This window comes from Narcine bancroftii, chromosome 5, assembly GCF_036971445.1.
Source record: "Narcine bancroftii isolate sNarBan1 chromosome 5, sNarBan1.hap1, whole genome shotgun sequence".
NCBI lineage: Eukaryota > Metazoa > Chordata > Chondrichthyes > Torpediniformes > Narcinidae > Narcine > Narcine bancroftii.
The window spans coordinates 92062662-92089893 of NC_091473.1; the positions used below are offsets into that span (position 1 = coordinate 92062662).

General features: G+C 39.6%; 1 protein-coding gene across 4 annotated transcripts in view; it reads left to right on the forward strand.

Annotated features, from left to right (window-relative positions):
- Positions 1-2571: 2571 nt before the first annotated feature.
- Positions 2572-27232, forward strand: part of dnajc6 (DnaJ (Hsp40) homolog, subfamily C, member 6) — a 134490-nt gene continuing 109829 nt past the window's right edge. The window contains exons 1-2 of one of the 4 annotated variants that reach the window (XM_069938347.1): positions 25983-26054; positions 26163-26472. In XM_069938347.1, coding sequence (XP_069794448.1) covers positions 26256-26472 — 217 coding nt within the window. In that variant the 5' untranslated portion in view covers positions 25983-26054; positions 26163-26255. Of the gene's footprint in view, positions 2657-25982; positions 26473-27232 lie in introns of those variants that run through there. The other 3 variants (XM_069938348.1, XM_069938350.1, XM_069938349.1) reach the window with 3 other exon arrangements.

The following is a 27232-nucleotide window of genomic DNA, read 5'->3' on the forward strand; positions in this document are numbered from 1 at the left end:
CTAAATTTAGCTTATACAACTTTACCACAACACACCAACTCCTATACTCAATACCATGATTTATGAAGGCCAATGTGCAAAAGCTCTCTTTACAACACTATCTACCTGTGATACCTTTTACAGGGAATTATGTATCTGTATTCCCAGATCCCTCTATTCTACTGCACTCCTCAGTGCCCTCCTCAGTGTACTTTCTTGGCTAGTCCTTCCAAATATGGAACACACTAACATTGATCCTTGAGGCAATCTATTAGTCACAGGTCATCCACTACTACTCTCTGGCTTCTCCTTCATCAAAATTGGAAATATGCAAAGGTAGTTTGTTTTAGATTACAAAGAGGGAAGGAATGAAGAAAACAAATGAAATGTCTGTGATAAAATGGAGACCAAGGAATACTGGATGACTCAGTATTCTTGGAGTCATCTAGTCAATCAATGAATGTGGGCAGAAAGACAAAAATATGCTGGAACTGTGTAATGCAGACACAGCCATTGCTGGAAGATTGAAAGAAAAGAGAAAGCTGGAAATGTCCAGCAGGCCAGGCAACATCTGTGATTATGGATAAATCTGAATAGTGAAGGATAGAATTTCAGTGGGAATCATGTGGAGTGAATTTGGGAGACATTTGCTGGATAAAGGGTGAACGTGAATTTCGGCCAGCAACATATCAAAGGGAAAGAGATACCACTGATGCCAGGGAAGGTAAGAAATAAATCTGACAGAGAGAAGAGGAGTTCATTCAAGATGTGCATTCCTGCAAGAGAAAGTGTGGTAATTCAAACAGTAATTGAAAACCAAAACAATTGCGGAAATGTACATGAGATCATCACCATCTTCAGGTTTCCCTCCAACTTGCACCATTCCATTGGGAATATGTTGCTATTTATTCATTGCCACTGGGTCCAAATTCAGGAGTTTCGTGTTTAATAGCACTGGTGAAGTATCCTCATCAGAAGGCATTGGTGGCTCAAGGAAACAACTGCTGCCCACTTTTTAAAAAATCAATTTCTGTATAAAAAATGGTGGTCTTGTCAGAAATACACGTATTTTGTGAATAAATAAAAGAAGTGCTTTACTGCTGGAAAAACTACTTTCTGTGTTTCTATATTTAATCATTCTCCAGGTTATCTCCACATTCTCACATGTAAGAATACATATTCCACATGTCTGAAAAGAAGTAGTGTATCCATATAGCTGAATGACATTGGACACCCCTATTCTTTCATCAGCTCTGCTAAAATTGTTCGCTTCTGAGGCATAATTTTCATGACTGATTTTGTTTCTGATGAGCAAAGATATTGGTTGAGGTTAGTGTCATGTTTTGCAGCCTGCCTTTCACTGGCATACAATGAATTGTTATTTGCTGTCGCATCTACAGTATATCCAGCACGAGCCAACGCCATCAGGAGAAGTAAAAAAAAATTGACATATTTTAAAGATTAAAATATAATAAACTAAAATAAGACAAGATATTTTTAGCTTCATATATTTTGTTAAATGCAGAGACACAATTAAATTCCTGAATTATAAGTGAACTGCATCTTCTCAATCCATGGTGCAGGTTGACCTTAATTAAATCTGTAGAGAATTGTTGTTTTGATACCAGGCAACTGCACTTCCAGCATTGTTTTTCATGCCATCTGTCTAGGTTCTGCATGGAGATGTCTGCTTCCTGTGCTGCTGTTTGGTTCTGCCTACCAGCACAGGGCACAATCACGTTATAGTGCAATGCATCAGCAGCCTCGGATTATTGGATGGAATTGGTGTGACCTTTGACTGCATATGAATGACAAATCAATGGTCAGCTCTTTAGAAATCCAGTTTGGCTTCCTGCACAATTTTGCAGCTGATCTTGGGAATGAAAGGAATTAACGACTGGAATGAACGGTAGGGAGAATGATGTCTAATTAGTTAATCAACTAAAGATAAGATAAAAAAAAATTATATTTAAGATTTCAGAAGCTTTTTAAAGATAATTGATTTTTCTAAATATATAAAAATAATGTGAATGCCTGCACTTTGGTATTGTCAAGAGGACAATGCTATTTTTAAACTTCTGTAGGAAGCGCTGAGACATTATAAAAGACTTTGAAATTTGAAAGGCAAAGCATCATTGGACATTTTATTTTTGAATGCACATGTCGAACTCTATATTTATCAATTGTTTCCATAAATTTATAAATGCATAAATGAAATGTATATTTTTTATCTAACAATTGGCGCCTTTGAATTCACCAACATTCTGTATTTTTTATATGATTTAAGCTGGCTACACTAGTCAGTTAAGTCCATAAAGATTTAATGTTATATTTTATGTTAATTTTACATGTCTCTTTAATTAAATATTAAGACCATTTGCTGCAAAACAATGACTTTCAGAATTCAAAGCCTTACCCAGCAGAGTGTCTGTGCAACATGATAGCAATAAATAGGATCTTTAAAACAGGAACCATCCTTTCTCCCAAGCAGCAGTTTTGTTGTGTTGATAAGACTACATCATGCAAACATTTATCATTCCTTTCCACTTTCTGTTTTTATTTTCTTCTGCATCTGCCTAACAGGAAAATGGAGGTTTAAAGTGAACTACAGCCAGCAGTAAGAAGCCTGAAGACTAGTGGAGTCAAATGCTGAACCAACAGAATACAAAATTGGAATGTGAGTGAACCTCAAAATCTGCAGGAACATAAGTGAATATTCATTATGATTGGAAATACATCAAATAACATAAATTAGCATAATTATACAACTTTTGCGGGACATAATGTGTTATTGAGTAACTAGATTCTTGTAAATATTTCCTTATCCATTTGTCTTTCTTGAAGTGATGTAAAATTAAGGAAAATATATTCTGGAGCTAATTAGAACCATAGAACATTACAGCACAGAAACAAGCCCTTCGGCCCTTCGAGTCCGTGCTTTTTTTTGCCGAGTTCTACTGACCTGTCCTCCATACCTCTCCCATAGCCTTCCATACCTCTCCCATCCATGTAACTGTCCAAATCCTTCTTAAATGTTAAAATTGAGCCTGCATTCACCATTTCAGCTGGCAGCTTGTTCCACATTCTCACCATTCTCTGTTTGAACAAGTTACCACTAAAATTTATCCCTTTCAACCTTAATCCATGTTCTTTTGTTTGTATCTCACCTTCCCTCAGTGGAAAAAGCTTATCTATATTTACTATGTCTATCCCTTCATAATTTTAAATACCCCTATCAAATCTTCCCTCACACTTCTATGATCCAGGAAATAAAGGCCTAACCTGTTTAACCTTTCCCTGTAACTCAGTTCCTGCAGACTGGGCAGGGCAACATCCTAGTAAATCTTCTCTGCTCTCTTTCTATCTTATTGATATATTTCCTGTAATTAGGTGACCTAAACTGCACACAATATTCCAAATTTTACCATAACATCCCAATACTTTGATTTGTGAAGACCAATTGGTCAAAATCTCTCTATTCAACCCTATCCACCTGTGATGCCACTTTCAGGGAATTATATATCTGTATTCCCAGATCCCTCTGTTCAACCACATTCCTCAGTGCCCTACCACTCATCATGTATGTCCCTTTTCGATTTGTCCTTCCAAAATGCAACACCTCACACTTGTCTGTATTAAATTCCATCTGCCATTTTTCAACCCATTGGTCTCGATCCCTCTGCAAGTTTTGAAAATCTTTCTCGCTGTCCACAATGTCTCCAATCTTAGTGTCATCTGCAAATTTGTTGATTCAATTTACCATATTATCATTCAGATCATTGATATAGATGATAAACAACAATGGTACCAGGACTGATCCCTGAAGCACACCACTAGTCACAGGCCTCCAGTCTGAGAAGCAATCATCCACCACTTCTCTCTGGCTTCCCTTGTCCAGCCATTGTCAAATCCAGTTTACTACCCTCACCATGAAATCTAAGTATCTAAACTTTCCTGACTAGTCTCCCATGTGGGATCTTGTCAAAGGCTTTACTAAAGTTCATGTAGTCAATATCCACAGCCTTTCTTTCATCAACTTTCCTGGTAACCTCCTCAAAAAGCTCTGGGATTGGTTAAACATGATCTACCACACATTAAGCCATGTTGACTATTCCTAATCAGCCATGGCTATCCAAATAATTGTATATCCAAATCTTTAAGAATACCTTCCAATAATTTACCTACTACTGATGTCAGGTTCATCAGCCTATAATTTACAGGGTTATTTTTGCAACCTTTTTTAAACAGCAGAACAGTGTGAGCTACCCTCCAATCTTCAACACCCATGGTTAAGGAGATTATAAATATTTCTGCCAGAGCCTCTGCAATTTCTACACTGGCCTCCCTTAAGAGCTGAGGGAATATCTTGTCAGACCCTGTAGATTTATCTACACTTATCTGCTTTAAGACAGACAGCAAGCACCTCCTCCTCCTTAATCTGTATAGGTTCCATGACCTCACTGTTTATTTTTCTTACTTCCCACGACTCTGTGTCAATTTCCTGTGTGAATACTGATGAAAAAACCTCTCCCATCTCTTTTGGCTCCATACATAGCTGACCACTCTGATCTTCAAGGGGACCAATCTTGTCCCTTAATATCCTTTTGCTCTTCTTTTCCGTCTTTTAAAAGTATTTCTATTGAGTTTAACATAAATCTTACATACAAAATCATCTAATATAACAAACAACAGTTCATATCATGCATATCACAAATTAAACATATAATGTAAATCAAAAACCCATCCATAATTGTTTATTTAACATTTCTTTAAAAACATCAAATTCTATCAATATGGTCATTAACAGTTTATCCTTTTCTCATAATTTATCCCAATATAGTTCTGGATAAAAAATAGATAGGACTAAAATTAAACTATCGATTTATCTAGACAAAGGATGCATTCTATCTTAATTAATGATATGATCCATGACAACCATATTTAAAACTATGTTTAACTAATTAATCTAACAAATAAAAGTTAAATAAAACCAAAAATCCTGACTAATCTAACCCCTTCCTCTAAACAAGGTTAACTTGTAAAATTGTAAAGATATGGATTGAATAGCAAACTTTAGACACCAGACAATTAGTCTCCAGAGCATCTAGACTTCTTAAATCTTCTAATTATGATAGTAATCTATGAATGGGCCCTACAGTTTGTCAAAATTAAGCTTTATATCCTTAATGTTATATCTAATTTTCTCCAAGCTTAAACAGGACATAAATTGATCTTACCTCTGGGCATGAGGTAGGTGGGGAGCATCCTTCCATTTCATTAAAATTGCTTGTCTAGCTGTAAAGGAGGTAAAAACTAAAATTTTTTCATGGGTTGAAGTCAAGAGTATCTCTTCCTCTCAACAAAAGCAAAACAAAGCAATGAGGGGGCATGGTTCTAATATGATCTTTAGAATCTTTAATAAAGTCTGAAAAATATCCTTCCAATTTTTTTCTAAATTAGGGCATTCCTAAAACATATGAATCAATGATGCTTCTAAGATTTGACACTTATTGCATAGTGGATCAACATCCAAGTAAAAATGAGATCATATGTGTCTGTGCGCAATCTTAAATTGTAACATACAATGTCGTGCACAAAATGTGGATTAATTAATCAAGTTAAGAGTGGAAAACCAATCTTGGTCTGAAAAAGATATGTTCAAATCACGTTCACAAACTAATCCCAGCTCTTGAAGCTGCTGTTAAATCTAATACATTACAAATAATTGATATTAATCCACACTGGGAGAATTGGAAATCAAAGAGTATATCAATAATATTTTTTTCTGAGATTTGAGGAAAATCAGAAAGTTTAGACAGAACAAAATACCCAGCTTGTAAATATCTAAAAAAATGTCCATTGGGGAGTTTAAATTTAGCTTTCAATTGTTCAAAAGAAGCAAAATTATTTCAAATAAAAATGTCTCTATAATTTTTGATACCTACTCTAAACCAAGAAGGTTGAAAAGAATGGTTATCTATAATAGAACTGCCAAGAGAGGAAAAAAAAATAGAAATTCTTTGTCTGCAAGTAGAGTGGCATTGAACCTTCATTGTCTTTTTGAAAAAGGAATGTCAGAAAAATTCAGTCAAAATAACAGAAGCATGATCAGATATAACTATTCCTTGGTATTGTGATGGATTATGTTATGCTTTGTATTGTATATAGATGTGTTTTAAAGGAAATAAATTGTGTGGGGTTTCTAGTTAAGTCACACACAGATAAAAACACTTCAAAACAGATCTCATTTAAAATGCCAGAGCTCTGCTCAAGCCACAGTCCAGTCTCTGAGTGCCTTGCAGAAACTTTGAAGAATGCCTGTAAGGACTTCACAAGTAGGTGTTAATTGGACATGCTGTGGAGTAATACATTATTGTTTTGGAAAGCAACAGATGAATGAACTCAGAAGATTGTGTCTGGTGCTGCAGTCTAAGTGCAGTTTGTTGTTGTAAAAGGATCATGTGGTTTTCTTAGAGAGAGAGAGAGAGAGAGAGAGAGAGAGAGAGAGAGAGAGAGAGAGAGAGAGAGAGAGAGAGAGAGAGAGTTCAGTTCTACAGTTCCGCAGCAGCAGCTGGGACTGGAACATGGGACTGGCAAGCTTGTGGAAAAATAGCATTTTGAAGATGGGTTGTGAGTTCTAGTTCAGCCTGTTCAAAACCATTGTGGTCCATACAAGGGAAGATGGCTGGCTGTATAATGTTTCACCTGAGATAAGGGAAACAGAAAAAGAACTCTGTGGAGACCTGAAAGAAAGAGATTATCATCTGGAAAACCCTGATGGGATAAGTTTCTTCAGCAAGACACTGAAGTGGCTGATCGAAAGGAATCAGTTTGTGTGTGTCCAGCGTACCACATATCTCTCTCTGAAAACCAACAAGAACCTTCATGAGTGGTAACAATTTATCTTTCAAGCACCAAAGCCTGGTGAAAATTCATAAATGTTAAATTCTGGGCACAGAATAAGAATTGCTTGATACCGGTGAACTTGGAGGAGTGGGAAATGAGATTGGACTGTGAGTTAAATAACATTTCTGAACTTGTATATACATTACATGCACGTGCACATAGAATTAGAAGGGGGTTAAATTAGGTTAAGTTAATAGTGATAAGTTAAAGTTTGATCCTGTTTTCATATTTAAAGATAATTAAAACTAACTTTGGTTAAGTAACCATTTGTCTTGGTGAATTTCTATTGCTGCTGGGTTTTGGAGTCCTCTGGGCCCATAACAGTATTGTCATGATTTAGTCAAATAAATCATGGATTATTGATTAGAAAATAATCAATTTGAGAGTAAGAATGATGTACATTTGAAAAGGAGTATTTTCTATTGTTAGGACTTAAAAAATGCTTTACATCTGAAACACCAAAATTTGACTGAAAAATAACAAATTACAGCTTCAGATTAAGAAAAAGTACCTGATCTAGAAGAAGAATGATGTAAAACTGTATTTAAACAGCAATTAAAGTCAAATCCCCCTCCAAAATCAATGATTTAGATCAGGTAAGGCTGAATCAGCTCATTATTGAATGGAAGGGAAGAATCTGTGGGCTGAATAACCTATTTCTGCTCCTATGTTCTTTGGTCTTATATCTTTCCCATCCATATAACCTGTCTAATTTTTTCTTAAATGTCAAAATTAAGCCTGAATTTATCAATTCAGCTGTCTGTTCTCCACACTCCCACCACTCTCTGTTTGAACAATTTCCCCCTTGTATTCCCTTTAAACATTTCCCTTTTCACCCTTAACATGTTCTCTCGTTTTTATCTCTCCATACCTCAGTGGAAAATGTCTGCTTGCATTTTCTCTATCAATACCCATAATAATTTTGTATACTTCTGTCAAATGTTCCCTCATTCCTCCACACTCCAAAGAATAATGTCCTAACCTGTTTAACATTTCCCTTTAACTCGTCTTCAAGACCCAGCAATATCCTTGTAAATTTTCTCTGCACTCTTTCAATATTATTGATATCCTTCGTCAAACTAGGTGACCATAACTGTGCACAATACTCAAATGTTGGCCTCACCAATATCTTATACAACTTCACCATAACATCCCAACACATATTGCATACATGCCTTATAGCAGCAATACCTCCAAGATCATAAACATGAGAAGTGCCTTAAATATTACACTTGGATATGTAAGAAATTAGATGGTTCTCTGCCTTTGGTATTGTTTAGTGTAGAATTAATTTAGAAGTCCTTATAGTACTGATAAACATGCACCCAAAATAGTTGACAATATTAACAGGAATGTGGTGCACAGATTTATTGCAGATTGAAAGAATGTTGGCCAATTGAAAGGATTCTAACTTAAAGGTTTGGTTCAGGCTCAAGTAATATTAAAAATGAAGGTAAGCTCATAATATAAAGATATAGCGAATTCAGCATTTAGTCAATACATTTATTCAGATATACTTTAGAAGCATCAATGTGAAAAATGTAAAAGAAAGTTGATATCTTAAGCCCAGAAATGCTGTACTCTATACTGTACTGTAATCCTGGGACAGAGATAAATTAATTTAGCCTGATAATCAGTTATGACAAACTTTGTACTGCAAAGACAATGCATTTACAAACTGATATTTTAATGAGGGAGGAATTCATTTAAGATTTGTTATGATTTTATAAGATTTGGAAACCTTACATGGATTTCATTGGTAAGAATTTATCGATGGTGTTATCTGCTCCCGCTCCAACTCACCCTCGTTAATTTAAGGTTTAAGATTATTTTTGTAAATTTGAAATTCAATTAATCAGTGAAGGGTATATGATAAATTCAGACAGGCCTTTTTCCTTACTTTTTTGGGAAGGGTAGGGAGGAGAAAATATAGAATAATGTATTATTTTTGCATCATTTTATTATTCTGTATCATTATGGATAAGTATTGTATTTGTTATTGATGTAAATGAAAAATAAAATTAAAAAAAGATTTGTTATAAAAATATATTAGACAAGTAATGAAAGTAGAGAAATCTGACAACAACTTGAAAGTTAGGAAATCAAATTTAGGTAATGAGATATTAAATTAAACTCAATGTATTGTGACAGATTATGTTATATTTTATATTATGTATAGATATGTTTTTGGAAGATAGATTGTGGCATTTTAGTTAGGTCACAAACAGACATGAACCCCAAAACAGATCTCATTTTAAAATGTAAGTGTTATGCATAAGGTGTTGCTTACAAGTCTACAAAGACAATAGACTCCTGTGCTAGAGATTTTCATAACTAGGTACCAATAGAAGGGCCCATCTCAGGAAACTGATAATATCTCTTATGAATTGATTTTGGGAGTCAGGAAGCTGTTTTGGTGGAGTGTGCTGTTTTAAGAGGGTCATGTGGTTTTGCAAGCAGAGAGAGTCAAACAGGTTTTTTTTCTAAATATGACCAGAGAGAGAGAGAGAAACTACTGGTTTTCTGCAGTGGCTTTTGGGAAGATTGTTTGAAACCCTATTTTGAAGACTGGTTGTGAGTTCAGTTTGTTCAAAGCCCTTGTGGTCCATACAAGAGGAGATGGCTGGCTGTATAATGTTTCACCTGAGATAAGAGACACAGAAAAAGAACTCTTTGCTGACCTGAAAGAAAGAGGTTATCATCTGGAAAACCCTGATGGGATAAGTTTCTTCAGCAAGACACTGAAATGGCTGATCAGAAAGAATCAGTTTGTGTGTGTGTCCAACGAGCAACAAATCTCTCTCTCTGAAAACCAACAAGAACCTTCCTGAGTGGTAACCATCTACTTTTGAAGCACCAAAGCTTGGTGAAGATTCATAATTGTTAAATTCTGTGCAAAGTATAAGAATTGCCTGATACCGGTGAACTTGAAGGAGTGAGAAGTTAGATTGGATTGTGAATCAAATAACTTTTCTGAACTTATACACACATTACGTACACATGTGCTTAGAATTAGAAGGGGGTTAAGTTAATATAATAAGTTAAAGTTTGATCCTGTTTTTATGTTTAATGAAAATTAAAAGTAAATTTAGTTTAAGTAACCATTTGTCTTGGTGAATTTCTATTGCTGCTGGGTTTTGAGGTCCTCTGAGCCCATAACAGTATATTCAAGTGACACAATTATATTATATTTATAAAATGTATATACTTGTGCTCTCCTGAATGTACAGTTTGCTGGATAGTATTGTTTCACAGATAATAATATTCTCTTGCTACCTCACAAGGTAGCCATTCTTTGTAACTGAATCTGGATAATGAGAAGCTTAGTAAAGCATCTGTTATTCTTTAATAAATATGCCAATGAACATTACATGAGATTTCCTGATTAAATATTTAAAAGCTTGATTATATGCTGTTATGGAAGACATTTGGTAAGATGCCATGATAATGAATACTGTGCAATATAAGAGCTCATAGAAATGTAGGTAATATACAAGCATAGATAAAGCATTGGAAAAAGAAATCAGGATAAATAATCAAATTCATGTTGGCTAGTGGTAACATGTGGGATCACACTGAGATCATTGCTTGAATCTTGGCTATTTAAAATTTATCTCAAAGATTGAAATGAAAGGAATGAGTGCATTGAAGGAAGATTTACTGATGATACAACACTAGATAGGAAAGAAACTTGTGAGAAGGAGACGTCTGCAAAAGGACATGGCTTGGTTAAGCAAGTAGGTAAAAGTTTAACAGCTGATGTATAATGTTAGGGAACATGAGGTTATCCACTTTGGTTGGAAGAAAATAGAAAAGAAGAATGTTATTTAAACAGAAGAAATCACTGAATAGTGCTGTACAGAGGAATCCAAATTCTCCCATGCATAAAACACAGAAGTTAGAAGAAAGGAACAACTAATCAAGAAGACAATTTGCAAAGAAGAGTTTAAAAATAGGGAATACTTGCTTCAGCTGTATGAGGATCAACTTTTGTTTCTTTGAAAAGTGGGGGAGGAGATGCATGAAGATCAAAGAAGACAACACACTGATGACCCCAACATGCTAAACATTTTTTGTTCTCATGGTTGTTTCTTTGAAGAGTGTTCTTGATGCATAACCAATCAGTTGCTCATCTTCCATTCTCCATATGGTGTGACAAAATCACACTAATGCAGTTAGGCAATGCAGCATGGCTTTACTTGATCATAATTAACAGGAACACTGAACTAAGAAGCAAATGCTTTGACTCTCAGAACTTTCCTGTTTTTTTGTGATTTGAGCATTTTGACAGAGACCCCAGCAAGGAGTGTGAATATGGAAGGAAAAGTCCATGGTAATTGCATATTATTAGATCTGTCAACTTGGTTGTGCTAGGTTCAACCTGGTCCTCAACTTGGTCTATTGTATAGCAAATGTTGCAATGGTAACTGCTTTCTGTGATCTCTTCCCTACCTTTTCCATCATGCTTTAGGGTTCAGGTTGCGATTTGAAGAACCATTATGTACTATCTCCCTTCCAATGAATCCTGGTAGTTAAACTTTGGTTCTAACTCATTTCCTTGAACTCAAGTTCAAGTTTATTATTAATCGATTGTAGAAGTACAACCCAATAAAACAGCATCTTGGTGCAAAACACTGCAAGCACACATATAGTCAAACAAAGCATATGCACAGTATGTGTATTCAAATATTAAAAGAAATAAATATGAATATTAGAGTCACGGAGGGGTTGAACAGTTCATCAGTCATTTAGCAGTCTCACTGCATATGAGAAGAAGCTATTTCTCAGCCTGATGTTTTGGCTCTGATACTCTTGTATCTCTTTCCTGATGGAAGTAGCTGCAAGATGCTTTGTGCAAGGTGGTAGGAGTCCTCACTAATTTTATGAGCTTTCTTTTGGCAATGATTCTGGTAAATCGTGTCGATGGGGAAAAGGGAGACCCTCCCTTTTGTTTTTATGGTCCTGTGGATTGATCTCTGATTTGATGCTCAACAGCAACTGTACTACACCATGGTGCATCTGGCCAGGACGCTCTTAATAGAGCTCCTGTAAAAGGTTGACAGGATGGCCCATAGCCTTGCCCACCTCAGACTTCTCAGGAAGTGCGGTCACTGTTGTGTCTTCCTGACAAGTGAGGGGATGTTGTGTATCCATGATAGGTCACTTCTAAAGTGAACTTAAAGGAACTTGGGGCTTCTACTCTCTCCACTACCAAGTGATGAATGTGTAGTGGAGATGATTGACCCCGGTCCTCCTGAAGTCCACAATCATCTTCTTCGTCTTGTCCACGTTGAGACTCAGGTTGTTATTCGCACTATTTTACGAGATTTTCCACCTCTTCTCTGTAGTTAGATTCATCGTTGTTGCAGATGAGGCCAACTACTCTTGTGTCATCTGCAAACTTGATTTCACTGTTGGAGATGGATCTGGCATTGCAGTCATGGTCAGTAGTGTGAACAGGAACAGGCTGAGCACACAGCCTGGGGTGCACCAGTTCACAGTCTGATGGTACTTGATGTTCTGCTGCTAACCTAGACAGTCTGGTTTTTCTGTAAGGAAGTCCAGAATCTAGTTACAGTGAGGGGTGTGGAGTCCTAGAGAGGACAACTTCTCCATGATCCTCAAGGATATGATTGCATTAAACACTGAGCTGAAATTAGTGAACAGCAGCCTTTCTCTAGGTGGGATAGGATGGACAGGAGGGACAAGGTTATAGTATCATCAATGGAACAGTTTCATCTGTAACTGAATTTTTAAAAAGTCTAATGTCTCTGGGAGGTGTGCTTTGATGCGTTTCAATGACAGACATTCGAAGCATTTAATAATGGTGGAGGTCACTGCCACTTGGGGGTAGTCATTGAGGCCTGGTACTGTTGTCCTCTTTGGTACTGAGGTAATGATGGCTGTCTTGAAACCTATGGGGCCAATGGACTGTTGAAACAACATGTTGAAGATGTCTGTAAGGACCTCTGTCAGTTGGTCTGCATAATCATTCAGTACCTGACTGGGTATGTTGTCTGATTCCGCTGCCTTGAGGGTTCATCTTGGCTAGAGTTCACCTTACTTTGACTGCTGCCATGTAAGGGGCCTGTTCAAGAAGGGGAAACCAAGCTTACTTTGGTATCAGCCTGTTCTTCTCTTTGAACTGTGCATAGAAGATGTTCAGTCTGTCCGGATGGGAGGCATCATTGTCTTTGACTTACAAGCTTGTCTTGTGATCTGTTCGAGTTTTGGTCCCTTGCCATGTGCTCTTTATGTCGCTGGTGTTGCACACCTTACTGTGGATCTTTTGTGCATTCCCATGCTTTGCCTTCTGAATTGCATGGGTAAGTTCAGCCTTATCTCCTGTTCTGAAGAAGTTCACGGACCTCTGCGTCAACCATGGTTTGTGGCTAGCCTTGGTTGTGTAACATTTGATTTCTGTCACATCCTTGATGCACTTGCTAAGCTAACCAGTCACTGAGCTCATGTATTCCTTGATGTTTACATGACTGTTGTATATGCTGCATCCCTGAAACCACTCCAGTCCGTGATCTCAAATCAGTCCTGTGGTGTTGCTAGGACTCCCCACCCCTCCGACCATGTCCTGATCCCCCTTTGAAATGACTGTTCATTTTGCTGAGATAAGCAGGTTGGATATGTGATTTGAGTCTCCAAGGTGGGGGTGAGGGCAGCCTTGTACACAATGGAGATATTGTGTTCTTTCGTCTGGTGGTGAAGTTTCTCTTGATGTTGAATCTGTTGTAGAACAGTTTTCGGGTTGATGGGTTTGGAGTCACCAGCTACAATCATGGCCCCATTAGGGTGGGATGCCTGGGCTTCAAAGATGGCACCATAAAGCTCCTTCATTGCTTCACCCTCATTTGCCCAAGGTGGAATGTAAACTGCGGTAACTGGGCAGGTAGAAGGGTCTACATTTCACCACCAGGTGCTCTATTTCTGCTGAACAGAAGGTCTTCACCACACATTGAGTCTTGCCAGAACGAACAGAACCTCTGTTTACTGTGAAGGAGATAATCAAGCTGGATCGCTGAGTCTGGATTGGAGACCTGGAGCCATGTTTCTGTAATTGCTGTAAGGATTGCAGCCTTGCAGTTCTTTTTGGTTCAAATGCAGCATCAACTAATCCATTTTCTTTTTCAGTGATCAGAATCAGAATTTATTGTCATGAATAAGTCATGAAATTTGGTGTTTTTCGGCAGCATCAGAAAACAAACATTCATATTATAATCATCTTATGACATTACTGTTGAAAAAATAAAAATAATAGGGCACAAAAAGTAAGGCAGTGTCTTTGGTTCATTGATAATTTAGAAATCTGATGGCAGCGGGGAAGAAGCTGTCCTTGTGACATTGAGTACTCATCTTTAGGCTCCTGTACCTTTTTCCAAATGGTAGCAGAGTGAAGAGGGCATGGTCTGGGTGATGGGGATCTTTGAGGATAGAGGCTACTTTTTAAAGACACTCCTCATATAGATGTCCTCGATGCAGTGAAGTCTGGTGCCTGTGATGTTGCAGGCCGAGTTAACAACCCTCTGGAGTTTATACTCTTCCTGAGAGTTAGTGCCTCTATACCAGGCTGTGATGCAACCAGCCAGAATGATTCCCACTGTACACCTGTAGAAGTTTACAAGAGTCTTTGGTGACAAACTGAATCTCCTCAAACACCTCACAAAGTATAGCCACTGGTGAGCCTTCTTTGTGATTGCATCAACATGGAGGCTCCAGGACACATCCTGGGAGATGCTGACACAAGGAATTTGAAATTCTTGACCCTCTCCACTACTGAGTCCTTGATGAGGCCTGGGTCGTGTTCCTCTGACTTCTTCCTGAAGTCCACAATCATCTCCTTGATTTTACTAACATTGAGCGCAAGGTTATTGTTGTTACACCATTTAACGAGGTGATCTGTTTCCCTCCTGTACGCTTCCTCATCGCCGTTTGTGATTCTGCCGACAACTGTGGTGTCATCAGCAAACTTGTAGATGCCATTAGAATTGGCCCCACAGCATGAGTGTAAAACGAGTAGAGTGGTGGGCTAAGCATATATCCTTGAAGTGCACCTGTGTTGATGATCATTGAGGAGGAGACGTTGTTTCCAATTCATATTGACTATGGTTTTCCAAGGAGAAAGTCAAGGATCCAGTTGTAGAAGGGGGTACAGAGGCCTAGAGTTTGTAGCTTCTTGACCAGCACTTAGGGAATAATGGTATTGAAGGCTGAGCTGTAGTCAGTGAAGAGCAGCCGTATGTATGAATTGCTGTTTTCGAGGTGATCCAGAGCTGAGTGGAGAGCCAGTGATATTGCATCTGCTGTGAAGCGATTGTAATGACAGACGAATTGCAGTGGGTCCAGATCTATGCTTAGGTATGTGTTAATTCTGTCCATGACCAGTCTCTCAAAGCATTTCATCATAGCAGAAGTTAGTGCTATTATCTTATATTTGTGTGCAAGTTAGTCAGGAACGTGGGTCTGAATGGGTTAACTCTCAGTCTAACCCCGATGCCAGCTCGCTTCTGCCTTCTCACACAGTGCTTCTGATGGCCTCCTACGCATCTCAAGTAATCCACTCCACAGGTTGCTGCAGTCTGGCTCCCTTCCTTCAATAAATTAAAACTGCTCAGTAACTTACCAATCCGATCCTTTAGTTTGTAAGTCCGGTTCATATTTCTTAGTTTCTCAAGGGTTACACACAATACTTAATTAAGAAACATAAGTTTCTTCATGATACACCCAAGGGCCTTGTTAAGCTAGTGCATGCACATGTAATATATTCTGCTCAGTTGGCTTCATCCTGTTTAGTTGCCTGAGCTTGCATGTTAATACTTCACTGTTCAAGCAACTGTGGACAAATGTCCCATGAAAAGACAATTAAAGCAGACAGTCAATGTTTCATTTTAATTTAGAGATACAGTACGGTAACAGATCTGTCCTGCCCAATGGCCTTGACACCTAAATACCCTCACATGATCACTTATCCAACTAATGCAGTTTGTCTTTGGAATGTGGGAGGAAACCAGAGTACCCAGAGGAAACCCACACAGTAATGGGGAGAATTCACAAAATGAGTGAAATCCGAAAGTCTGCTGATGCTGTGATTGGAGTGAAAACACACCAAAATGCTGGAGGAACTCAACCGATCTTTCAGTGTCCACAAAAAGCAAAGATATATTGCCAATGTTTCAGGCCTGAGCCCTTCTTCAAGGAAGAGGCAGAATGAGCCAGAAGAAGGAAATCTCAGAATTCAGACAATGTGGCTGGGGGAGGAATTCAGACCAACAAAAGGTATTAATTGGATATGATAAGGGAGATGTAAGAATTTATCATGCCTTTGTGAAAGGAGATAGGATGACAGAACTGAGGAAAGGTGATGGGAGAAGAAGATGGGGGGGGGGAGTTTAATGAAGGTCAGAGAAATTGATATTAATACCATCCGGTTGGAGGGTGCCCAGTCAGAAGATGAAGTTTTGTTCCTCCAATTTGCAGGTTGTCTCAATCTGGCAGTGCATGAGACCATTGTCAGACATGTCAACAAGGAAATGAGATGGAGAATTGAAATGGGTGACCACTGGGAGATCCATGATAATGCAATGGACAGGGCCAAGGTGCTCAACAAAAGGCTCTCCCACTCTATGTCCAGTCTCTCCAATGTAGAGGAGACCACAATGGGAGCACCGTATACAGTAGATCACCCATGCATATTCACAAGTGAAATGTTGTTTCCACAGGGAAAGACTGTTTGGGACCTCAAATGGTGATCAGCAAAGAGATGTGGGTGCAAGTGGAATATCTTCTGGAGTCACCAGGGTGTGTACCAAAGGGATGATTGATGGGGAGGGAGTTGTGTTCAAGGGAATGGTCCCTACAGAAGGCAGAGAGGGGAATATGTGTCTAGTGGTGGGATCACGTAGTAGGTGGTGGAAATGGTGGAGGAGGATATGTTGGATGCGGAGGCTGGGGTGGTAGGTGAGGACAAGAGGAACCCTGTCCTTGTGGGTGGAGGCGGAGGGGGCTAGGCCAGATGTGCAGGTAATGGAGGAAATATGGGTCACCGTTAAGTTGATGGTGGTATTGGGAAAGTTATTTTATTTGAAGAAGGAGGACATCTCTGATGATCTGGCATGGGTGCAGATGTGATGGAGACACTGAAAGAATAGAATGAAATCCTTACAGGGGACAGGATGGGAAGAGATGTAGTCGAGGTAGCTGTAGGAGTTGGTGGGTTTATAGAAGGAATGTACAAACTCCTTAGAGACAATGGCAGATTTGAACCCTGGTCGCTAGCACTGTTAAGAGTGTTGCACTAATTGCTGCCCATTATCTGCACTGTTAGCTTATCTCACAATGATTCTTCCCCATCAGGAAGTTCCTCCCTTTTCCTGAAAACACTGAAGTTCTGGGCCTTATCTGGTTAATACTTCTTTTGGTAGGGTTGCAAGTTCTTTGTCCACTAGACTGTTAACTCTATTTCCTGGGCAAAATCAAATGCTACATTAAATTCAGTTTCTCACTAAGCAGCTTCCTTTGAATGTGCACATGGGAATTCCACAACTTATGCAGCGCTCCACAATCTATCACAAACCCGGAACAAAGCCAACAACAGTTTCTTCTGGAGGCTGATTCCAGCGATTAAACTTTGAGGACTGGTCAATCACCACTCAACAGTTTAATCAATTTTCAAATGTCTTAGTGTTAGCTCAGTCAGAGACACTGATAGATGTAAACAAATGAACATTTTTCTTTTGAAAAATCGACAACAAAAACGTTTACATATTCAACTGACATTTTGAAAAGGGCAATTGTATTATCTTGACTAACCATCTCAAAACAACTGATGCAAAGCAAAAAGCTGAATCAGTGAAACTGAACTCCATTTCAGTAAGCCATGACTTACCATTTAGAGAAAAAACAAACTCTCACAGAAAGCAAACAATCCTTATCCATCCTAATTCACCTTCTTTTATCGCTCTCCACCCGGAAAGGGTCATCATCATCCACAGCCTGCATCATGGCGTCCGCGATGTCTTGCCTGATGCGGGTGAAGGCTGTCTGTGCCTCAGGTGGGAGAGGAAAAGTTGTGGCTTGGGCCAGTGGGCAGACCTTGTCTGACAAGTGAGGGACCCACTGCGAGTAATAAGAGAACAGGCCCAGGACCTGCGGAGGGCCTTTAGCATGGGGGGAGGGGTAACTCCATTAATGGGTGCATCCTTTCCTGATCTGGGCTGATGACTCCATGGGCCACGATGTACTCAAAGGATGGCGAGGCGGGTGGTGCTGAATACACACTTCTCCTTGTTGTAAGTGAGGTTCAGCTCCGCGGCCGTCTGGAGGAATTTTTCCAGGTTAGCATCGTGGTTCTGCTGGTCACGGCCACAGATAGTGACGTTATCCAGATATGAGAACGTCGCCTTCAGCTTATGCCAGTCTACCATGCGATCCATCTCCTGCTGGAAGACTGAAACCCCGTTCGTGACCCAAAAGGAATTCGGCAGAACTGGTACAGGCGCCCGTCCACCTCAAAGGCAGTGTAGGACTTGTCCTTCGGGTGGTTAGGGATTTGGTGATACTCCGACTTCAGGTCAATCATGGACAAAATCCAGAAGCGGGCAATCTCACTGACCATGTCGGCGATCCTCGGCAGGGGCTAGGTATCCAGCTGGGTGTACCGATTAATGGTCTGGCTGTAATCCACGACCATCCTCGGCTTACTTCCCCCTTTGACCACCAGGACTTGGGCTCTCCAAGGGCTGTTACTGGGTTCTATAACACCTTCCACCAGGAGTCACCGCACCTCTGCCTTGATGAAGTCCCTGTCTGCAGTGCAATAGAGCCTACTTCTGGTGGCAATCAGCTTGCAGCCTAGCACAAGATGTGGAAAGAGCACCAGAAGAAAACCATTCAATATATTAAAGGACATATCAAACTGCCTTTTCCCCGCAACCTCCCTCCCCCCACACCCCAATCCCCCGCAAAGTGGACAGAGATACATGAGTTTGATAACATGCACCACCAGATTCAAAGACTGTTTCTTTCTTGTTGTCATCAGACTCTTGAACAGCCTTCTCATTACAATGACTGAGAAATAATGCAAAACATCATTAATAAAAGACGATGCCTTGCATTGATTAACTGTACTTTCTTTACCCTACACTTATGTTTTTAATTCCTGCATTACTGAGGTATTATGTACAAGTTGACTTGCTTGATTAACATGCAAAACTATTTTTTTTACTGTCTTTTGGTACACATGGTAAGAATCAATTCAATTGAATTCAAGAAGGGCCTGTTGCTTAAATCACTGGAAGATTTAAATACCTTAATACCTTGAATAGCTTGGAGTTGCCATCATAACTGAGAATGTGGATGGTTATCTTTGGTGCAACATTATAATGTAGCGGGGGTCACTACAGTTTTAGCTCGAGGTACAATAGGTTATAGCTTGAGGTTGAAAGAAGACTCATGTGCCAAGGGAACGTAATCGACATTGGCTCCATTGGGCTGCAGCTCTGCCTTTTATAGGCAGCCAGCTACATCACCACCAGGGCGTGACTTGAGCAAGGTTGGCTGCTGATTGGCTGTCCCAGATGTGCGGGCCTGGATTGGACCCCCCTGTGATCCACTGGCAGTGATTGGTCGATTCAACCGCTATTCCTGCAGCCTATGGGAGTGGGCGTCTCATCCTGTATGATGTCTACCCGATCATTGTGTTCGATGGCTGTTTGTTGTGTCAGCCCGCCACAATAACAAAGTTCCTAGTCCTATTTTGAGGCCTATTTTTGTCCCTTAGTCAGCCATACTTGGAATGCTATGTGCAATCCTGGTTTCCCCCTTCAGGAAAGGGTGCAGAAGAGATTTACCAGGATATTGCCCAGACACTATTTCATTAGGTTGTATTTGTACAATCAGATGACAATAAACTTGACTTGATTAGAAAGTATGAGTTATTGGGAGAGGTTAGAAAAATTTGGATTATTTTCTTTGGAACATCAGAGGCAGAGCTGATAGAAATTTATAAAATAATGAAAGATATAGACAGGATAGATATTCAGAATATCACCATCAACCTGTATCGATGGGACAATCAACAAAGAGCACCGATAACTACTTTCCAAGAAGCCAGAGAAAATCTGGCATGTCCCTAAGTTCTCTTCCTAACTTTTACAGATGCATCATAGAAAGTATCCTGTCCTGATGCAGAATTGTGAATGTAGCTCAGGGCATCACAATCCCTCTTCCATCAACTCCATCTACACCTCTCCTTGTTCTGGGAAAGGTGGCAATGTACTAAAGGACCTATCCCACTCCAGTCAAACTCTCTCCTCTGAACCATCCAATTCTGTCAGTCCAAAATACATGACTCTGAAAACATAAATTTCCAGATTCAAGGACAATTTCTTTCTCACTATTATTAGACTCTTAAATGGACCACTCAATAGTAAAAGATGATGCCCTTGCATTGTTTTAACTGTACTTTTTTCGACCAAATGTACTTTGTCTTTGTTACACTACATTGCACTCTCACTATAAGTATACATCCTGGACTTTTGTTTTATTATTGCACTACCTACTGTAATTATTAAATGTAATTGACTTAAATTGTAGATACGCAGCACGGTAACAGGCTCTTTCAGTTCACTGGCCCATGCCATCCAAATACACCAATTAACCTATGAGTCCTGTATGTTTTTGGAGGATGGGTAGAAACCAGAACACCCGGAGGAAACCCATGCAGACACAGTGATAACGTACAAACTTTTTACAGACAACACTGGGTTTGAATTACGATTGGTGGTGCTGTAATAGCTATGCCACTGCTGTGTTAACCGTACTGCCCTAATTGTGGGGTGACTACCTAGATAAGATGCAAAACAAAATTGATCACTTTATTCCAATACTTGTGACAATGAATAATTTACTAATTTATTAAAATTCAATAAATTACCTTTCATCTTTGAAAACTTTGTTCTGTTTTGGTCACACAACCATGCAATCATTTTCACTTAGATTCTTGTTCAATATTAATTTTGCAATTCAGAAAATATTGAAAAATGTGCAATTTGGGAGGAAAATGCTGAAAATATTTGCAAGGTCTGTTAGCAACTGCAGAGAAAAGACAGGTCTTTTGGACTCCACAATAATGGAGGCTGCAAACATCAAGAATTATAGCCTCTTTTCATATCATTAATCTGATTTTAATGACATTATTAAATTGATGAGATACCAGGAATTAAAATATTTAAAAAAATAAATGAGTATAATATTGTTAAAACAAATTATAAACTTTAATCTTGGTGCAGGGATGTACTGTAAATTGTTCAGATCAATATGTTTTGGTACTCTAATACTTGGGATTGTGCTCAGATTTCCATATGACTGAGAAGCAGGTCACTTGACCCAATGACCCAAAGGCAAATGGTCTTTTTGCATATGTTGGAGAAATGTCTATTACACATATCAAAAAAGTTGGATCTCAGTCAACCTATGTGCTGTATTGATGAAAATCTGGAAGAGCCCATTTGAAAGATGGGTGATGTTCCCAATTAGAATGATCAAAATCTGCAGTTAAAAATCAGGCAAGCTCTAAAAAGTGCTAGAGACATTCAGTGGATGGGGAGCATCTGTGGAGAGAGAAACAGTGTTAGCATTTTAGATCATGGATCTTCATTGAAAGAAACATCATTGACATTGTCTCTCTCAATGGATGTTCTTGCTTGAACTGCTGATTGGCTCTGTTTTTATTTCAGATTTACAGTATCTGCAATTTTTTTGGATTTCCAAAAGCAGAGAAAAATTCTCAGTGTGCACTTACTTGCATATGAAGCTCAGTGACCATTTCCGTGGTATTGACCTTATTTACATAAATGCTCTCTACTCTTATTTAAAGATTCCTTTCACTTTCTCCTCTGGCTATTTCTTTAAGGTTCACAGTGGTCATTGGGTGTGAGGTTAAAAAAAATATATATACTCTACTTTAATCTGACTGCAACTTTGGCAGGTTCACATTGGGACATTGATCATTTAATCTTGTACAACAGAGTGGCAGATGATTTTTTTTCCCTCATGGTGTGATTTTAGAGTTAACAAACAAGGACTCGATCAATTCTTCCTTAAATTGAACATTTATTGAAATTAAGTTTAAATTAAATTCTTTAGTTCATGCAAAGTATACGTACACTTGAAGCAATTTAGCTACGAATAAAAAATGTACTCTGGGAACAATTGGATTGCTCAACACAAGCAACCTTTATAATTGGTTAACTCACTATTAAGAGCTTTTTTTGTGTATTTGTTTACCACATTTTTCTCCATGTAGCAATTGATTTAAACACTAGTCTGCCATTTGTGCATGTTTTGTTAACTGTCTAATTATTCTTGATTCATATTTCATTGCATAAACTGTCCCATTATAATGACCAAGCTCACATACAAGCAAAAATACATGGGCATGACATCTTTGCATTTTATTCAAATTATCTCCACACTGGGATTGCAGTTAACAATTCCTTCAAATCTATGTAACATCAGAGGAAGCCTGTCATTTACTGTTGGTGTACAAGATGGGTTGACACGTTCAATCCATCTGCCTGCAAAAGATGAAGGTGAACCTCGTTTAAAACTCTACTGCTGGCCTGCTTTTTCAAGTTTCTGAGTTGAATATGAGCACAATCCAATTGTATTTACTAGACATATGTATGAAGTAAGCAACAAACTGTGCTCAATATTCATACTTTTTAATATGGAGAACTAAATAAGATGTTGAGCTATCATTGAGTGACAAGTTTCTGACTGGTACAAAGTAGCAAAGAAGCAATCATATAATCAACAAACCTTTCATATTTGTGTTGCAGTGTTCATGCAGTTCAATTCAAGCCAAGTTTATTGTCATCTGATTGCACAAGTACAACCTGACGAAACAGTGTTCTCTGGTCCTCGGTGCAAAACATGTAGACACACAACCAGACACAATACACATACAGAGAAATAATACATATATTGGACAAGTATTTTATTGATGAAAATAATTAAATAAATATTGTTTTGTACAAGTGAGAGACTCAGATGTTTAGTGTGAGCAGTTCCTTTGGTCGTTCTGCATTCTCACTGTCTGTGGGAAGAAGCTGTTCCTCAGCTGGGTGGTGCCAGCTCTGATACTCCTGTGTCTCTTCCCCGATGGGTGCAGCTGTATGCAGGATGGAAGGGGTCCTCAATGGTTTTGCATGTCCTCTTCAGACCATGATCCTGGTAGATCACGTTGATGAGGGGAGGGATATTCCAGTGATCCTCTCTGCCACTCTTATGGTCCTATGAATTGATCTCTGATCCATTTCTCTGTAGGAAGTGTACCATTCTGTGATGCAGTCTGCCAGGATGCTTTTGATCGAGCTCCTATAGAAGGTTGACATAATGATGGCTGGTAGCCTTGCCCAATTTAGTCTTCTCAGGAGCTTGTGCCTTCCTGACAAGAAAGGAGATGTTGAGTGTCCACAATAGGTCACTAGTGAAGTGAACTCCAAGGGACTTGTGCTCTACACTCTCTCTACTACAGAGTTGTTAATGTGTAGTGGAGGGGGTCATTCCTGGTCCTCCTGAAGTTCACAATCATCTCCTTCATCTTCTCCATGTTGAGACTCAGATTGTAACTCTCATATCATCTCTTCTCTGTAGTGCGACTCATTGTTGTTGTTGATGAGGCCAACTACTGTTGTGTCATTTGAAAACTTGATGACACTGTTGGAGCTGGATGGGGCAATGCAGTTGTTGGTCAGTAGCATGAACAGGAAAGGGCTGAGCACCCAGCCCTGAGGTGTGCCAGCACTCAGCACGATGATGCTCGATGTTCTGTTACCGACCTGAACAGATTGTGGTCTTTCTGTTAGGAAGTCCAAGATCCAATTATAGAGAGTAGAGTTGAGTCCCAGTGAGGACAGCTTCTTCACCAGTCTCTGGGGAATGATGGTCTAAATTTTGAGCTGAAGTCAATGAACAGCTGCCTGGTGTATGAGGCATTGTTCTTCAGGAGGGCCAGATGGAGTGAACGACAATGCTGTAACATGGTCTGTGGAATGGTTTCTTCTATAGTTAAATTGAAATTGATCCAGTGTCTCTGGGAGGTGTGCTTTGATGCATTCGATCACGAGATGCTCGAAGCATCTCACAATGGTGGAGGTCAGTGCCACAGGGCTGTAGTTATTGAGGCCTGTTATTGTTGCCCTCTTGGGTACCAGGATGATGGTGGCTGTCTTGAATCCTCCAGGAACAATGGACTGCTGCAGTGAACTGCTGAAGATGCCTGTGAGGACATCCATTAATTGGTCTGCTCAGTCCTTCAGTACACGACCAGGTTTGTTGTCTGGTACTACTGCCTTGTATGTGTTCACCTTGGATAGGTTCTCCTCACCTCAGCTGCCGCTATGCAGTTCATCAGGGGGACACGGAGCTTTCTTTGGCATTGTCCTGTTCTTTTCATCATACCGTGCAAGAAGGAGTTCAGTCTGGCTGGAAGGGAGGTATCATTGTCAGTTAGCTGTTCAGATCAATGAGATCAAACAAAATGCAACACCTAATGAGGTTTGCAGCTGTTATATCAGGACAAACTGGTTTATTTGAGGAACGACCTTAAAACTGGAGATAATTCTTTTTGTAGAAAGGGAATTCCAGAGTTTGCAGCTTTGGTGGATAAAGGTAACAACACCAAATCGCGAGGTGAGAGAAAAGAGCCAAATGAATTTGCAAATTTGATATCTCTCAATTTTGGTTATCTTATGTTACTAATTATTGTAGGCTTGCCATTCTGTCATTCTTCTCTCTGAATGCATAGGATGTGGTGAAAAAAAAACCTTCCATAGATCAGGATCAATACTGAAAGTTTAAAAGTGTGTGTAAAATTGTATGTCTGCTTTTCCTGGAAATGGTAAAGAATCAGCATTCTCCTCCATAGTATTACTAAGTGACATTGGGTCCATGGTGAGTTGGTAATTTAGAAAGAAGATGTGTGAGGCAACTTTTTTTTTTTACCCAGGAAGTGATAAATGCCTGGAAGATGCTGCCAGCGGAATGATAGAACCAGATATGACAGAAATGTTTATGATAAAACGAGCAGGGAATTGAGAGACATGGACATGTGCAGGCAGATGGGATTCATTCAGTTTGATATCACAGTTGGTGAATATTCCCACACTATACTGATTTTTGTTCCAGGATGTATTGGAGCAATGGAGGTATACAGAAACTTCCTAGTAAGAATTGGCACAGTTGAATGATCAGCACCTGAGGGAAAATTAACATCTCAGATTAAATTTAATTAAAAACTGGATCCTTAGAAAGTATCAGATCTGAAATGTTAACCAACTTTTTGCCTGCAGATACTGATTGATCTTCAGCGATGCTCTGATAGGTCCCACTTCCATTTTCACTTGCCAGATGGTACAATGTTATGTACCCCTTTTACAAGTCTTTATTTCATCTGAGGTTGTGATGAATTGGTCAAATATACTAAGTCTACCCACAATGGTTTCTTTAGAGTGACACTGTTGTGTATACCAGATGAATGACATCTTTGTTTATCTGATGATTTTGTGGTTTGATATATGATTGTATTTGTATCCCAGTGAGTTTATTGTAAATATTCTTTTATTTGAGATCGAATCCAAAATAATCAGAAATAATTTTTAAAGTTGACAAAATCTTACAAAAATATTTCAAGAAAATAAATTGTCATTCAATTGTTGTTGGTTTATCGAGCTGGTTCAGAAACCTCTCAAAGGATTGTGTGGCGTTTCTCTCACTCATTGCTGTCCAGTGAATCCTGCAGAAGACTGGATGTGTACAGATAATGAATGAAAACAAGACTCTCCCAATTAACTGCCCGCAATCAAGAATATGGCATTGGAGAAGCAGTCCAAACATTTCTATAAAAAGAATAATTGCCATCAATGAGGCTTGACAAATCCGTATGAGCGTTTTGTTAAACCATTTTCTTCTCCTCGTTGCAAAACCTTCCCATTCAGTCATGCCATTTACCAGCAGCAGCAGTATTTCGAAAGGCAGACAGGGTTGCAGGCAAGCTGCAGGCAACTCCTGGCTTCTCGTCAGGCGACTGGCAAGCAGCCAGGCGGAAGCCCGGAGACGGACCTGTTAAAGCAGCGGGAGGGAGGCACTTGGGGAGGTTGGTAAGTTCGTTATTGGGGCTGTTGGACTTTTGGGGAGGGGGCCCCTCCTCTCCCCCTCCCTTTCCCCTGAACATTATTGACCTTTTCCCACTTCTATCCTTTTTGTAGGAGCCCGTTCATTGCACAAGGTCATGATTTACCCTCTGCCCTTTGTCTGTGGAGGAGCTTTTTTTCTTTGGGTGACTTTTGTTTGAATGCCACATGAGCCTTCTTGGAAACTATCGCAAGAAGACCAATTACGACGGCTATGAATCGTTGCATTTGGTGGACACCGGTCCCGGGGAACTGGATTCCCGACTGCAAGCCGGCGATGCGGTGCAGGCGCTGGTCCCGGCCCCCGCCCCAGCCCGGACGGGGGCGACAGCAGTCAGCGGCCCGATCCTGCAGCCGGCCTGTTACAGCACCATGGACAGGGCAGGTAAATGCTCAGCGCTCACTCTTGGACGCCTTGTGCCTTTCGGTGAAGAGTTGGTCATCTTCAAACCCTCCTGCTTGCAAATAGTTAATCTGCTTCATGTGCATTTTCTGAAAGAGATGCCGTCGCCCACGTTTCCCTGGGATCTTGCATGGTTGACGCTGCATTCCTCTGGTCCTCGCTCGTCACACGATTATTTCTAATTATTTTGGGGGGTGGGTGTATGGAAATACTGGAAGTCTAACGTTATATGATCTTAAACGATTTCGTTCCTTCTGCTGTATTCTTTCATTTTTCAAATGCGTCTTAGTGCGGTTGGAAGCAAATGATATGAAGTTGTGTGGTTTCTTTCATATGGCAAATAGACCATGACTAGAGATAACACTGGGGGAGGGGCACTGCAACGCCTGGGCAAACGCGTCTGGCTCCTGAGCACGATGGCGTCCTTCTCTTCCAGGCTGTTGCCCCCTTTCGATTCGTAGTTCACAACCTTTCCCCAAATTAATTATTATTTTTTTTTTGCCCGAGCTATTTTTGGTTCGCGTGTCCGGGTGGAGTTGTTTCTTTAAAATGGTTGGCGTGCAAACTCGTGTCAGTGAATTGCTGGTCAGTGTGAACGAGCGAGCAAGATCCACGGGTGGGATTGTTGGTGTAAAAAGGTCCCGTTTGCATGCGAATTACGCACTGGCTTCTGGGAATATTTTCAATGGCCCTTTCACTGCTAGTGACTGAAGCAAGTTATGTAATTGCTCATAAAGTCTTA